The sequence below is a fragment of the Dunckerocampus dactyliophorus genome, chromosome 17 (assembly GCF_027744805.1).
Source record: "Dunckerocampus dactyliophorus isolate RoL2022-P2 chromosome 17, RoL_Ddac_1.1, whole genome shotgun sequence".
NCBI lineage: Eukaryota > Metazoa > Chordata > Actinopteri > Syngnathiformes > Syngnathidae > Dunckerocampus > Dunckerocampus dactyliophorus.
The window spans coordinates 10,215,256-10,229,177 of NC_072835.1; the positions used below are offsets into that span (position 1 = coordinate 10,215,256).

Genomic DNA, 13,922 nt, shown 5'->3' on the forward strand with positions numbered 1-13,922 from the left:
ATATCCAGCATTTCCATTTGCAATGGTTAACATTTTTGCACTTGTGTGTGTCAAAAAAGAATGTGAAAAATGGATGTCTGAGACACATCTGCAATATGATTCACCATCACATTACTATAAAAATGTGTGTGTGACTGCTTTTATAAGTAAAAATATACAGAAGTTAACCCATATCGGAATGAATGACTGTTAAGATTGTTAAAATGGAAAAAAAAATCGTTATACTGTTAAAAAATCCTGTCATTTGACCCTGGGAGTAATTATTTTTAGTTTCATTATTTCCCAATGGCTCTAGCATACCCGCAACCCTAGTGAGGATAAGTGGCATAGAAGATGGATGGATAGATTATTTCCCAATAGAAAAATGTTTTCCAAATCTGAACAAATTTGAGGGTGACGAGGATCCTGCAACCTACTGTATTAGAGGTTTAAATGTACATAAATATATTTGCAATGCTTTGTTTGAGTATAATGTTGCATGGTGTGGAATTAGATAAGAAACCTGCAAGGCTTCATCGAATAATTTCACTCATATGCCATTTGTTTGTTTTTGCCCTGGTTTTGAAAGAACCAGTAGACACGCGGCTGTGTGTCACCTGTGCTTCAGGGTGTGACTGGAGTGAAATTCTGAAGATGGGAGCGTCCCACAAAGACAACCTTTACTCACACTGATAACTCCCTCTGCTGCAATGACTTACATAAGATAGCCGAGCTGATTCACTTCGACAAATAAACAGCTTGCGTTTGTGTCATTCTTTGCATAAAAGTGCAAAGTAGGCTTCTTCTGTTCTGTGTACACCGCCTCGCCTCATCCTAACCTCTCATTACACGGGTGCATCTGACAAAAAGTTCATCTGAATGTCACCCGTAGTTCATGGCCAGCAGTGGAAAACGTTTTTGCATTGAGCAACCTACAAAATCTCTGACGTAACAAAACATGGAGAGAGGAATTCAAACTGAAACTGACCCCTGTGTGATGGGATTTACTCCTTCCGCCCTTTTATTTAGTCAGGTGTCCCAGACGAATCAACATTTAGGAGGAATTACGACTCAAAAAAAGCGTATAATCTGAAGACCAACACAAAGTAACAAAAACACGTCATTGATTTATGTTTACGTACATAGATGCTATCATAAATAAACCAGCAAGATCGTGTGTTCTGAGTTATTCTTATCTGACAGCATGCTGGGGGTAAAGTTTGTCTCTCACCCAAAGTCAGCTGGTGTAGGCTCCAGCTCACACATGATCCTGAACATAATAAGTGGAAGAAAACAAATGAATGATTGCATAAGATGTTAAATTTGTGGGTCACACTTTACAATAAGGTACACAAAAATACAGTAGTTACTTAGGAACTAATGAAGAACTAATGAAGACCTAATGCGTACAGTACACCAGCAAGATTGTGTGTTGAGTTATTCTTATCTGAAATTGTGCTGGTTTGTCTCTCACCCAAAGTCAGCTGGTATAGGCTCCAGCTCACACATGATCTTGAACATAAGTGGAAGAAAACGAATGAATGATTGCAACTAATGAAGAACTAATAAGGAACTAATGACTAAGGCACATACATTTAGAGTCGTTACTGAGAAACTAACAAAGAACTAATGAGGAACTAATGACTAAGGCACATACATTTAGAGTAGTTACTGAGGAACTAATGAAGAACTAATGCGTACAGTAGTTACTGAGGAACTAAGGCACATACATTTAGAGTAGTTACTGAGGAACTAATGCGGAACTATTGACTAAGGCACATACATTTAGAGTAGTTACTGAGGAACTAATGAAAAACTAATGAGGAACTAATGACAAAGGCACATACATTTAGAGTTGTTACTGAGGAACTAACAAAGAACTAATGAGCAACTAATGACTAAGGCACATACATTTAGAGTAGTTACTGAGGAACTAATGAAGAACTAATGCGTACAGTAGTTACTGAGGAACTAAGGCACATACATTTAGAGTAGTTACTGAGGAACTAATGAAGAACTAATAACAAACTAATGCGTACAGTAGTTACTGAGGAACTAAGGCACATACATTTTGAGTAGTTACTGAGGAACTAATGAAGAAGTAATGAGTAACTAATGAGTTAATTAGTTAGGGTTTGGTAGGTTTGTTCCTCATCAATTATTGTAGTTTTGAGTACCTTATTGTAAAGGCTTTATTCTTTACTTTACAGATACAATGGCAGATAGAGATGACAGCTCCAACCGTTGGGCCTTGCAGTAAGGTAGGTACTGGGATGACCTAATGTATGTAATCACCACTTAGGCAGCCTTATCTACAACAACAGTTCACTGTTCAAATACCTGTGGAAACAGCACGAAAACATCTATTCACATGAAAGGTGAGAAGGTCAGGATGGACAGCTATGCAAACATTACTCACACTGTAGCTGAGGTTACCGGCTGCTTTTACAGCAGCCTGGTCCAATCTAATCCAAACTATAATGTGGGCCAAATAAAAGATGTGGTCTGGTCCGATTAAACTGGTCCAAATAGAACACGGCCATTTTGTTATGCACAGTAATGTAGTTGCAGCTGAACGAGCATGCCATGGATTTGGATTTATTTGATTATGTGGAGTGTTTTTTTTCTTAGATGTGATGCTCATTAAATGTGTGAGTTATCATAAAGTACTGGTGAGGAGGGGCCCTCGCCCACCTCTCTATGCCAAAGGAGTACAGTGGATCTGCGCACAGTCACGATGCAGCGTTCGCGACCCTGCGATTTTGTGGATTTTTGGTGGGCAGAAAACACGTCTCATTCACCATTGAAAAATATATGACAATACAGGTCAATGGACAGCATGCATGTACCACTGTTTAAAAAGCCCACCATTTTGACATGTTCATATCCTTATGATTTAATAATAATGCTTTTTCTCTAAGAGTTGAGAACGGCCCTTGAATGCACCAGTCGTGTTCTCTGTGAGACGCAAACGCTTGTTTGGCTTCCAAAGCATTAGCTTGGATGGCCAGTGCAGCCTCAAAACTTTTAATGTGAATTACCGTTTGTTAGTGGTGAGTACCTGTACATTTTATACTTTTAGGGCTTAAACCTGGCTTGTGTTGCAAGTGAACAATGGCAATTGAAGAGAGAAGGGAAGGGTTCAGTGGCTGAATGTAATCTAATAATTACAACAGTCACTTTTATTGCAAATGTTCATCCAAAATGGGAGGACAATATCAATCTACTGTATACCGAACTTCAACGTGGATCCGAGTGCTCACACAAACTGAACGTTGTGTATTTAAGGTTCTGTGAGCTAAGTCGTCCCTCACTACGTTGCGGTTCAACTCTCGCTCCCTTACTCTATTGTGGTTTTCCAAAAATGAATTAATGATCCTTGTTTTGCGGTTGACTGTGGCCCATTTTTAGTAAAAAAATATTGAGAGACAAGTTATATGTAGTGGGCCGCACGGTGACTTAGTGGTTTGCATGTTGGCCACACAGTCAGGAGATCAAGACGATCAGGGTTCGAATCTCCGTTGGGCATCTCTGTGTGGAGTTTGCATGTTCTCGTCTCCTGTTTCCTCCCACATTCCAAAAAGGTTAATTGGCGACTCTAAATTGTCCATAGGTATGAATGTGAGTGTGAATGGTTGTTTGTCTATATGTGCCCTGTGATTGGCTGGCGACCAGTCCAGGGTGTACCCCGCCTCTCTCCCGAAGTCAGCTGGGATAGGCTCCAGCATACCCACGACCCTAGTGAGGATAAGCGGCATGGATGGAAGTTATATGTAGTATTCTGGTCACTAGCCGTGAGTAATGTTGCAATGATGAGGGGGGGTTCTCGCCCCATTATTTGAGAAGCACCGCCTTACCTTCACACTGCAACTATTCAGCTATGGCATTGTCCGACATGATAGAGTGAAAAGAAGTTCTCCTCCCATTCCATGTGGAAGTGGTACGTTTTTGGCTTCTTATTTTGTCCTTCTTCCCCACTCAGTTTGAAACACTTTCTTCAAAAAAATTAATTGGAGGCTAACTAGTTAGCTCGGTAGCATGCTAATGCTTAAAGTGGTGGCTGTCTCTTATGTCTTTGCATAACACACTGGAGCCTGCGCATTATGGTTTAAAGAATAATATGAGTGTAAAGTTGACTATAGGGGTGTTTTTTCATGTCTATCAGGCTCCAATAATGCTAAAAAACTTATTTAGAAAGCATAAACAGGTTTTCTATGCTCTAACTTGGAAAATATTACATTTATTAACACAGAATCTTACTTTGCGGAAATTCACTTACTGCAGTCCGGTCTGGAACCATTTAACCGTGATAAATTGCATGATGATGCTTTGATGCTCTTACAATGTGGTTACAACCATCCATCCATTTTCTATGCTGCTTCTCCTCATTAGGGTCGCGAGGGTGTGCTGGAGCCCTCGCAGCTGACTTCGGGCGAGAGGCGAGGTAGTTACAATCCACCAGTACAAAATGGGATTAAAAATGTAACTGCTGCGCTTATCATTTTGTTTAGAGTGTGTACGTACTGTCGTTATGCAAAAGGGACGTTTGTTTTGTTTGCCAATCGTCTTTTTGTTGCATTTTCAGTCAACTTAATATCTTACCTAATATGTTGGCAACAACCTTCCCAATTCAAAACAAGGAATATAACCTTTGACTTGTTACACCACGCTCTTCCTGCTATAGTGTATATGTATGTAATCATTGGTAGTCACACACGGTTTGTTGGTATCCTTTATATGTCATCCATATGCTATGAAATTATGAAATAACTGGTGGTTTTAATAGCACAACTGAATACATTAGGACTTGTTTTATAAGGTTGTAAACCACCGTTGTTGCGTTTACATTTAGAGGTTGTCAGCAGGTCCCTAAAAGGAAAGCACTAACCCCAAATGATGTTGTTTCAAACACAATCAGGGACTTCTGGAAATTTCAGGGTTTCTAGAAACAACAACCAACAATAAGCATAGAATTATAATTATACTACTATACTCAATTATAATAAACTGATAAAACCATAAAGTTGTGTTCACTTTTCATCTGCAGATTTGTATTTAGCTAATAACAGGCCGTAGCTGGTATTCTTATTGGTGATTGTCTCAGTGACTTCACAGAGTCAATGCACGTTTCATACATGAGCGTAAAAATTACAGTCCAGTCAGAGCACAGTACGTAATTTGTATATTTGGCCAATTCCGGCCTGTGCGTTCAGCGTTTCAGCATTCACGACCCCGCAAATTAGCGGATTACGCTCCATAATTAGGCTGAGCTTGGGTTGCATAGAAAGTAGTCAGAGGCAAACTTCACCCCGTTTGAGATGTGTTCGTTATGTGCATTGAACCAGCTTGATAGTTACATTCTTACTTGCACATCCCAAACAAGGAGCTCATCAACCCAACATGCCGAAACACACAATGCACCACACGAAACAGACACTTACACACTAATATGCACGAAAACATACTATTTTATACTAATTTATAACCTGCATGGCATGACGGAAAGCCAACGTGTACACTTGCCCAAATGGAGGTTATCCAGCATGCCTTGCGGGTTATAAATTTGAATAAAACAGTATTGTTGTACATGTACATTAGTATGTAAGCGTTTATAGCTTGTGTGGTGCAGTTATGTTGTGTGTTCCACGTGTGTTACATATTTTTGGTTGCACCTTGAGTAAGGGAGGCTCCTGTTGGTTTGTGTGTCAAAAATAGACATTTTTTATGAGGGCCTCAATTACGTTTTTCCCCATTCATGAGATCCGCTGTACACCATATTTTACATCAGTGTCATTGATGTTCATCCAGGTATTGCAATATCTGCGGCATGTCTTACAGCCAAATGCTCAATAATCATGGAAATCATGATTTTTGTAAGCGTAGCATCTGTTTGTAAAATTGCTGTGACAACAAAGGACAATAGCGGAGGTTTTAGAATTCATCTCATTATTGCAGTAAAACTGATACAGAGAAACAGATTACAAAGCTCTTGGCACAGTCACTGAAAAAGAGAAATGAGATGTGCATGTACAACAAGGAAGGAAAAGAAAGGGCGAAAAAGAACATATCGGCTTATAGAAACAGCAGGAGTAACATAAAAGGACAGTAATGCAAAATGACATGATTATATAACAAATAGAAAATATCAACTTAAATGTTGCAAAAGAAACATTATTTAAAAACACTTTTAATTTACAGATGACAAACCCTAGCGTTCAACCTAGGTCCGATTCAAAGCAGCATTTCCTTTTGACAAAAACCCGAAAAACAAAACGACAGAAACCGCCTTGCACGCCCTCTGAAATCTTTTTGGGGGAACAGCTGATACGATTGTTTGCTGACGACCTCTATTACAAAACTTCCAAATTTACAAAACATTATCATTAGGAATTGCGTTCGGAGGGGCTCGAAGAAATAAAGTCAAAGCATATGGCAGTTATTTCTTTGGGTTCCTTTTTTGTTTTTTAATAATTCAATACACAATCAAGGTTTTTGTAGGAAAAAGTGACAAATATATCGGAGGTTAATCAAAGTAGTAGCACGTCTGTTTCACGCCTGTTTAGATTTGCTACCAATATTATTGTTCTTTTTAGTTCATAAAAAGTCTTCCAACGTGGCCTGGGGTCGTCCTGACAGATTGGTTCTGGGTGCAAGTGCAGACAAAAACACTTCCAATGGTACAACAGTACTGAGTACCACCGACAATGGAAAGTTGGCTATTGTAACCAGACAGATACAGTTTTATTCAAAACAGGTTCATCGTCATCATCATCATTATCACATCTCACTGGCAAGTCCTCACCCCACTGAAACCTCACAGAAAATGGTTTGACTATTTACACATTTCTCTGCAAAAAATACAGTTACAATGGTAATATTATGAGGCATGGGGATTTCAACAAATGTCTTTTTTGATCTTTTCTTTTCATCATCCCGACATCCCTCAATTATGGTAAAAAAAACTGTTTGGGAATTTCTGATCTTACAACAATTTCAATATGCCTTTTTTTTTTTTTTTTTTAAACACACACTTTTTCAAAATGACCGCCCAAACAAAACGTATTTCTAAAACACAAATAACAACATCTACATGTAAAAATATAACTTTTACATACACCATTTTTCAAAATATGGGTTGGGTTCGCTGTTTTGTTGCATACAATTTACAATGTCTGTGTGTCGCTGCCATGATGGATAGCAGTGAGTGTAGCTGTTGGACCTCCGGTGCCTTTTTGTCCTGTGCGGGGCGCCATACTAAACAGAGGCAGAGGTTGTCATGGCAACGAAAGAAGACATAACGGAGTCATTTGAAGATTTATAACACTGGGGTGTCTGACAATTCAGTCTTTGGAAAAAGAATTCCTCCCCAAACAGAAAATAAAAATCTAAATAAAAAAAAGAAAACGTTACCGTCCTTATATATCGTATATATATTTTTGTACATTTATATATAGATTGATTTATTCAAATAGATTTGCTTCCAGTTTGATTGTGTATGATTTCAACTGTGTCAAAATTGACCCTTGTCAAGAGAACAACACTAATGATAGCAAATTGTGTTGATTTTTTTTCTTTTTCTTTTTTTATTTGTATTTTTTATTACATTTTCTATAATAGACATGTAAACCAGAACATACAAATAAAAAATGAACATGAAAATTATTTTCCTTTAAAAAAAAAAAGAAAGATAAGCTTTACAACATACAACCACACACGTACTGAAGACTACATTGGCTCAAGGAAAAGCCCATCAAATATGAATAAAAAGCTGATAATCTATAATACAAGAAGGGACGCGTTGTTCACCATGAAAACTGGGCTGGGGGGTTCAGGGTAACGGAGGACTTCCAAGGGACAGGGAGAACTGGGACAAGGGCAAGTATCTGTCCCGGCTGCTTGAAGCCAGAACACGCTCTAGTTACACGTAAGCATACAGTACATCAAATACAATTTAGTTTTTTGTTTTTTTTTATCCAAAAAATACTTTTTAAATTATTATTTTTTTTTTACCTTTTTTAAATTCCCAGGTCTGGTACAAAAACCTGACTGCATAGAACCTAATGACTAATAACAGGTTTCCCTAAGCTTGCATCCTATGAAAAGACCAGGTAAATGTCTTCCTCTGGCAACTCCAATGATATGAACTCTAAAAAGGCACGTTGGTACAAGTGTGAATGTTCAAATTGCATCTGTGGGACCGCTGTGGGGGGTGGAGGGGGTACATGGTCTCAAGAGGCTTAAGGGGGACTGGGAGTAGGGCTCATAAGGCTTGGGTCAGCAGAAATGGCAGTACTGAGACTGTGGACCAAACATACTGCAGGTTGTGAAAGGTCTGAAAGTGTTAAAGGGGCTTTTATACGAACTCTAGACCGAAGCAGAAAGACCAGTTAGCTTTGTGTGTTGCCAGAGGCTTGACCTCTATTCAACATTCAATGCAATGTGATTCTACTGTTGCTCATCCTGACACATGTCATACTTGATTCCATCACTCCTCGGATAATGTTGACGAGTCGCAGGTCTTTGTAAGTGCAAGAGGCTCAAATGGACCCGCAGAACACAAACAGTTTGGCAATGAAACAACTTAGAACTTCAAATATGGTCCTACCCGACAAGACAAACTGCTGTGCCTTCCAGTCTGTACTTTTTGCATTTTCTTTGTGTTTTTGTGTTTCCCAAGTGTATCAGTGATAATAACCCAAATATAAAAATACAGTGGAACCCGTTTAACTCGACATAACCGAAAACACCCTTTGCCTGCAGATTTACTTGTTATTTTTGCCAGAGACATAAAGAGAATGGGTGATAAAAAAACATGATCTTTTTTTTAAACCTGCAGCCATGTTCGTTGTTTTGTGCAAAATTGAAATGGGTGCATTTTGTTTTGGATGCACTCCAGTGTTACAAACATCTCAGGCGACACGAGTGAATTTTTAAAAAAGTCTCTGCCCACATCAAAACACATTCACCGGTTGTCGCGAACATTTGGGCCAATCAGAAGCCTGGAAAATCAATAGCTGACTGTGCAAACATTATAGCGCATCTGTTCATCATTATAATGAGACATTAGATGTACATTACTTTTAAAATCCCCAGAAAACAGTATTTTTTATTATGAATGATTTTATTATTAATTATTATTGCCCGTGTGTGTTATAAGATGCACGCACACACATCTACCAAGGGAAACCAATACCCGTGATTCATTAACTTCATGTTCTGTTGTTAAATAAGCTTTAAAAACATGAGATAATGTCACACATTTGCCATGACACAAACAAAAAAAGATTCATTTTACCCATCCACACACACACATACATACATGCTGAAGCCGGAGTTTTTGAAAATCTCCACCCACGCCAGAGTTTTCCAAAGCTTTGTTTATAAGGACAAAACCTACAATTGCGTGTGGACGAGAGGCCAAAACGCAAGGAAAAATGTGTTTTTGAAAATAATCATATTCGTGTGGACATGGTTAAAGTCAGAACTCTTCAACTGTTGAGCGTCAAATCCAAGATTTGGCCCGGGAATGACTCCAGAGTTCAGTTCTAAACTTAGGAGAGACTAACATTTTTGCAGCAGATTCTTAAAAACACTACAGTACTGTCATGTAGAGGATGTTTTTGAAGTAGGAACATAAAAACAGCAGCAAACAGCAAACACACTGCTGATCTACAGATGAACTTGGATCAGTGTAAGCATATTGCTTGTGTTTGAATTTACGCATACATTAGCCATTTGGGGAAATGAAACTGTTAAGGTACAGCAGATCCTTACATTATACAGTCGTCGCTCTTTTATCGCGGTTAATTGGTTCCAGACCTGACCGGATCAGGACTCAATATTAATAAAATAAATATTTTACTAGTTAGAGCATAGAATTCCTGTTTCTGACTTTCTAAATATGGTTTTTACCATTATTAGAGCCCTGTAGACATGAAATAACACCCTATAGTCACCTTTATATATTATCCTGTGTTTACACCACATTGCGTAGGCTAGGAGAGAGCCGCTACTAGCATAGCAAGCTACCAAGCTAACTAGTTAGCCTTTCCAATTTACTTATTCTAAACTTAAGAAAGTGTTTCAAAAAGAGTTGGGAAGAAGGACAAAGTAAGAAGCCAAAAACGTACCACTTCCACACAGAATGGGAGACCTTTTTTCACTCTACACTACTTCATGCAGTGTGAAGGTAATGTAATGTCATGTCTCATCAGTGTAACATTACTGACACCCAGTGACCAGAATACTACATGTAACTTGTCTTTCAATATTTTTGCATTAATAATAGGCCATGGTCAACCACGAAACAATCATTTATTAATAATGTTTTGAAAAACTGCACTAGAGTGATGGAACAGTGTTTGAACCGCGATGTAGCGAGGGACGACTGTATACGAAATAAGAATTATATACTTAAAGGAGAACTCCGCTTTCTGGAAATAAGGCAGTTCGTTTCCTGTTGCCCCGCCCGCCCTTCTTTGTTTTTATTGATTTTGACAAAACCACAAATCTGCTTGTTCAAAAACACACAAACGATAAAGATGCCGATACCAGTGCTAAAACACATGTCAACATAAGCTGACTGATTTTTCCTAGAAATAGATGTCTCATTTTATGTTGATAAAAATGGTCGGCCGTGTATGTCGGTGTTTACTTCTTAGAAAAAAGAAAACACGGTGGACTTAGGTTGTCTGCATAAAGGGGGTCGACTTAAACAGGTTCCACTGTCGTAATGATAACGATAGAAGTTAAAAAAGTCAAGTTAGGTTTGAAAGCAGTACTCATCATAGATAAGGCTGGCTACATGCTTTGTACATTACACATACAGCACGCTACCTGGGTGCTATTTCAAACTTGTATGATCCCTGGCATGGATTAGTTGTATTTCCATTATTTCTGAAGGAGAAAAACAAATTGAAAGTTCCGAACTGGGCTGAAATAACTGCAACTACTGCATGATTCTTTGTTTTGAGTGATTGAAATATGTCAGTCCTTCGATTGTTCCATTTTGCTCTGGTAGGAGATCTATGCAGGCCATTTGTGTCGTCCAATATGTTGGTATCAGCTTTCCAAAGATATCAGTTGGTTGGTTTGCAGTCTGTTTGCAAAGTCAAAATGGACATGTGCTGAAATTAGCAAACATCTCTAAACATAAAATGACTTTTAAGTGTACGAGAGGGGGCATAATGACATGTTACATTGTTGTTCTTTTTGATTTGCCATCTGACAGCCTTGCTAAAAGGCTCGTCATGGCATGTGGGGGGTGGGGGGGTGGAGGGGGAACCTACAAGTGCGGTTTGCATTGTTTCTCCGTGTGTATCCGTCTGACTGTTTTGCATCCAAGAGGACGTCAGGCACAGCTTCATCCACAGTGTGGCATTGGTTTGCCATTCAGTCAGAGACATGCTGAGGCTGCACAATGTCGCTCTAAAAAAACAGTATTTAAACACTTGATATGTTTTGTTTGCCTCCCCCATGCTCTATACTCCTCACTGCGCATGTTTTTTGTCATTTTTCTTTTTCTAATATACATATACAGTACTACATATATCTTATATAGAAGCCCAATGTTCTTTAAAACTGGGAATGCTTATAGTTATGAAGGATTTCTTGAAGGATTGGTGATTCCATAGTTTTTTTTTTTCTTCCATTGACAAAATCTTCCCAAAAACAGCTGCTTGATAGCAGCCCCTGTTACATCGGCCATTCTACGAAGTTCATTCCAGCTGAAGATGCAAAGCGAGTCACGTGATTCGGCAGTTTGTTTTCTCGGTAGAAGAAGGAAACAAAGATGGAGAGGAGGGTGAGAAAGACACACGAGAGGAGACACGGAGGCCGATGTGATTGGTCAGACAAAAATTCTGCAGGATCTTGATTGGTCGGGCTGAAGCGACAGTGGCTTTGAATGATTGCTGGGGTGTCCGTGGAAACGCTGTCAGAGGAAGTGATCACTCATCATCTTGATGAACTCTGGCACCTTGGACCTGGAGAAGAGAAAGAACAAAATATAGTACGACAAAAACCCGAGCTTTGAAGCAGTGTACATGAAAAGTAATCGGCATATCTACAGTACAAAGACCTTGTACACATTTAGAGGGGTACTTATATTACTCTAGTTTTGTGAATATTTGGGGAAACGAAACAGAAATGTTATGAGAACATGCAAGTCGATATCTTCAACTAGGTTTAAAGTGAACAGATGGAAACCAATGTGCTTACAAGTGAACTTTGGTGTGGTTTAGGTGACTTCAGTTCAAATGTGAAGCCCGCATGGACGAGTGTCGGAATGAAAGTAACAATATAACAGTTAAGATGAGACCAAGTGTCAGAAGCACCGCCTCTTTGCGTCTGTGAGCTCGCAAGGTGCCTTGGCTTGTGAGGGACACCTTTGGCTCATGAAGAATGCTAATCGTGCACTTCATAAGCCGCATGATCTCATACTCACAAAAAGTTAGGGATATTCGGCGAGGATGAACCTAAAACGAGTGAACTTAATTTGACCATCTCTTAATGTTTAAACGTACTTGTCCAACTGGTCAATGTTTCAGTGCTGAGCTGAACGACAACACTCACAGCAGGTACACGGTACGATTGGCCTAGTGAGAGTACGCCTTGAGTTTGGTCACATCATAGGTTATGACTTCACGCAGATAGTCGTCCCTCGCTTATCGCGGTTAATTGGTTCCAGACACGACAACGATAAGTCAATTTCCGCGAAGTAGGATTCAATATTTTGGTGTTTATCGCATAAAAAAACCTGTTTATGATCTTCTAAGTAGGGTTTTTAACATAATTAGAGCCCTCTAGACATGAAATAACACCCATATAGTCACCTTTACATTTGTATTACCCGATATAGTAGCTATAATTAGAGAACATAAGACATATTAGGCATAAATAAGACAACAGACTCCGACGTTAGCAGTTCCTTGTTTCTTTCTGGACTGCCTATTTAGCGGTGGCTACTGTCTCAACAATGCATTGTATGGCTTTACACTCGTATTACCTAATATAGTCTACATAATAAGAGTAAATATGCCATTTAAGACATAAATTAAACTCCTGTTCACGTGTGTCACAGTAAATGTTTTTGCTAGCAGACCTTAGTGGCGGACAGACAGATGTATATGGAACAGGAAGTGACATCGGAGGTTCAGAGTTGAGTTTTAAGTTGTCGTGGTTACGGGCACCAATAGTATCCCGTGTTATTATTATGATTATTATGTTATTATTATTGTGCCTGTTGTGAGCTAATTTAAATTTGCAAGAAATGCCTTTTCTGGCTATTACGTCTGGCCCTTGTCTCACCGAACACAGACACCTAGTGGCCAATGTAAAACACAGTGCAACATTCACAATTAGAATGCTATAAATACGTGTCACAGTAAACGTGTTCCCTAGCGGACCTTAATGGCCGGCGGACAGCAAGTGACGTTGGAAGTTCAGAATTGAGTTCAGGCTTGTCGTGGGTTATGGCCCCAACAGTAGCTCGTCTTATTATTCTGATTATTATGTTGTTATTATTTTTGTGCATTTTCTGGCGCTCGGGTCTGGTCCTTGTCTCACCGAACACAGACACCTTGTGGCCAATGTAGAATACTGCATTCACATCTTCATATATTCATTCACAAAGCTTCTTCTGCCTTGTATTTGTGTTCTAGTTCATTTAGTTAGGTCATTTAGCCATTTCTATGCTTGAAAATGCTTCATTTCAGCCAAGAACACATGCACTTTGCTTAAATATGCATTTTATTACTAATAATAGGGCGTACTCTACCACGAAACAGCGATCATTTATGAATTAATTACTCTGTGAAATAACACAACAGAGTGACGACACAATGTTTGAACTGCGATGTAGAGGGATGACTGTATATATTTTTACTTTACAGCCTTTGGCCCGATGATAAAAATCTCAGCGTGAACCCAGGGTGAACGGTGTT

At 39.1% G+C, this 13,922-nt stretch overlaps 1 protein-coding gene and 1 long non-coding RNA gene across 7 annotated transcripts in view; one reads left to right on the forward strand and one right to left on the reverse strand.

Annotated features, from left to right (window-relative positions):
- Positions 1-13,922, forward strand: part of LOC129170546 (uncharacterized) — a 45,925-nt gene that overhangs the window by 3,153 nt on the left and 28,850 nt on the right. The window contains exon 2 of the long non-coding RNA XR_008566630.1: positions 2,190-2,240. This is a non-coding gene — a long non-coding RNA (uncharacterized LOC129170546). The remainder of the gene's footprint in view (positions 1-2,189; positions 2,241-13,922) is intronic.
- Positions 5,784-13,922, reverse strand: part of LOC129170543 (transcription factor 4-like) — a 231,950-nt gene continuing 223,811 nt past the window's right edge. For 2 of the 6 annotated variants that reach the window (XM_054758285.1, XM_054758283.1), the window contains one exon: positions 5,791-11,963. In XM_054758285.1, coding sequence (XP_054614260.1) covers positions 11,915-11,963 — 49 coding nt within the window. In that variant the 3' untranslated portion in view covers positions 5,791-11,914. Of the gene's footprint in view, positions 11,964-13,922 lie in introns of all 6 variants that reach the window. The other 4 variants (XM_054758287.1, XM_054758284.1, XM_054758288.1 and 1 more) reach the window with 4 other exon arrangements.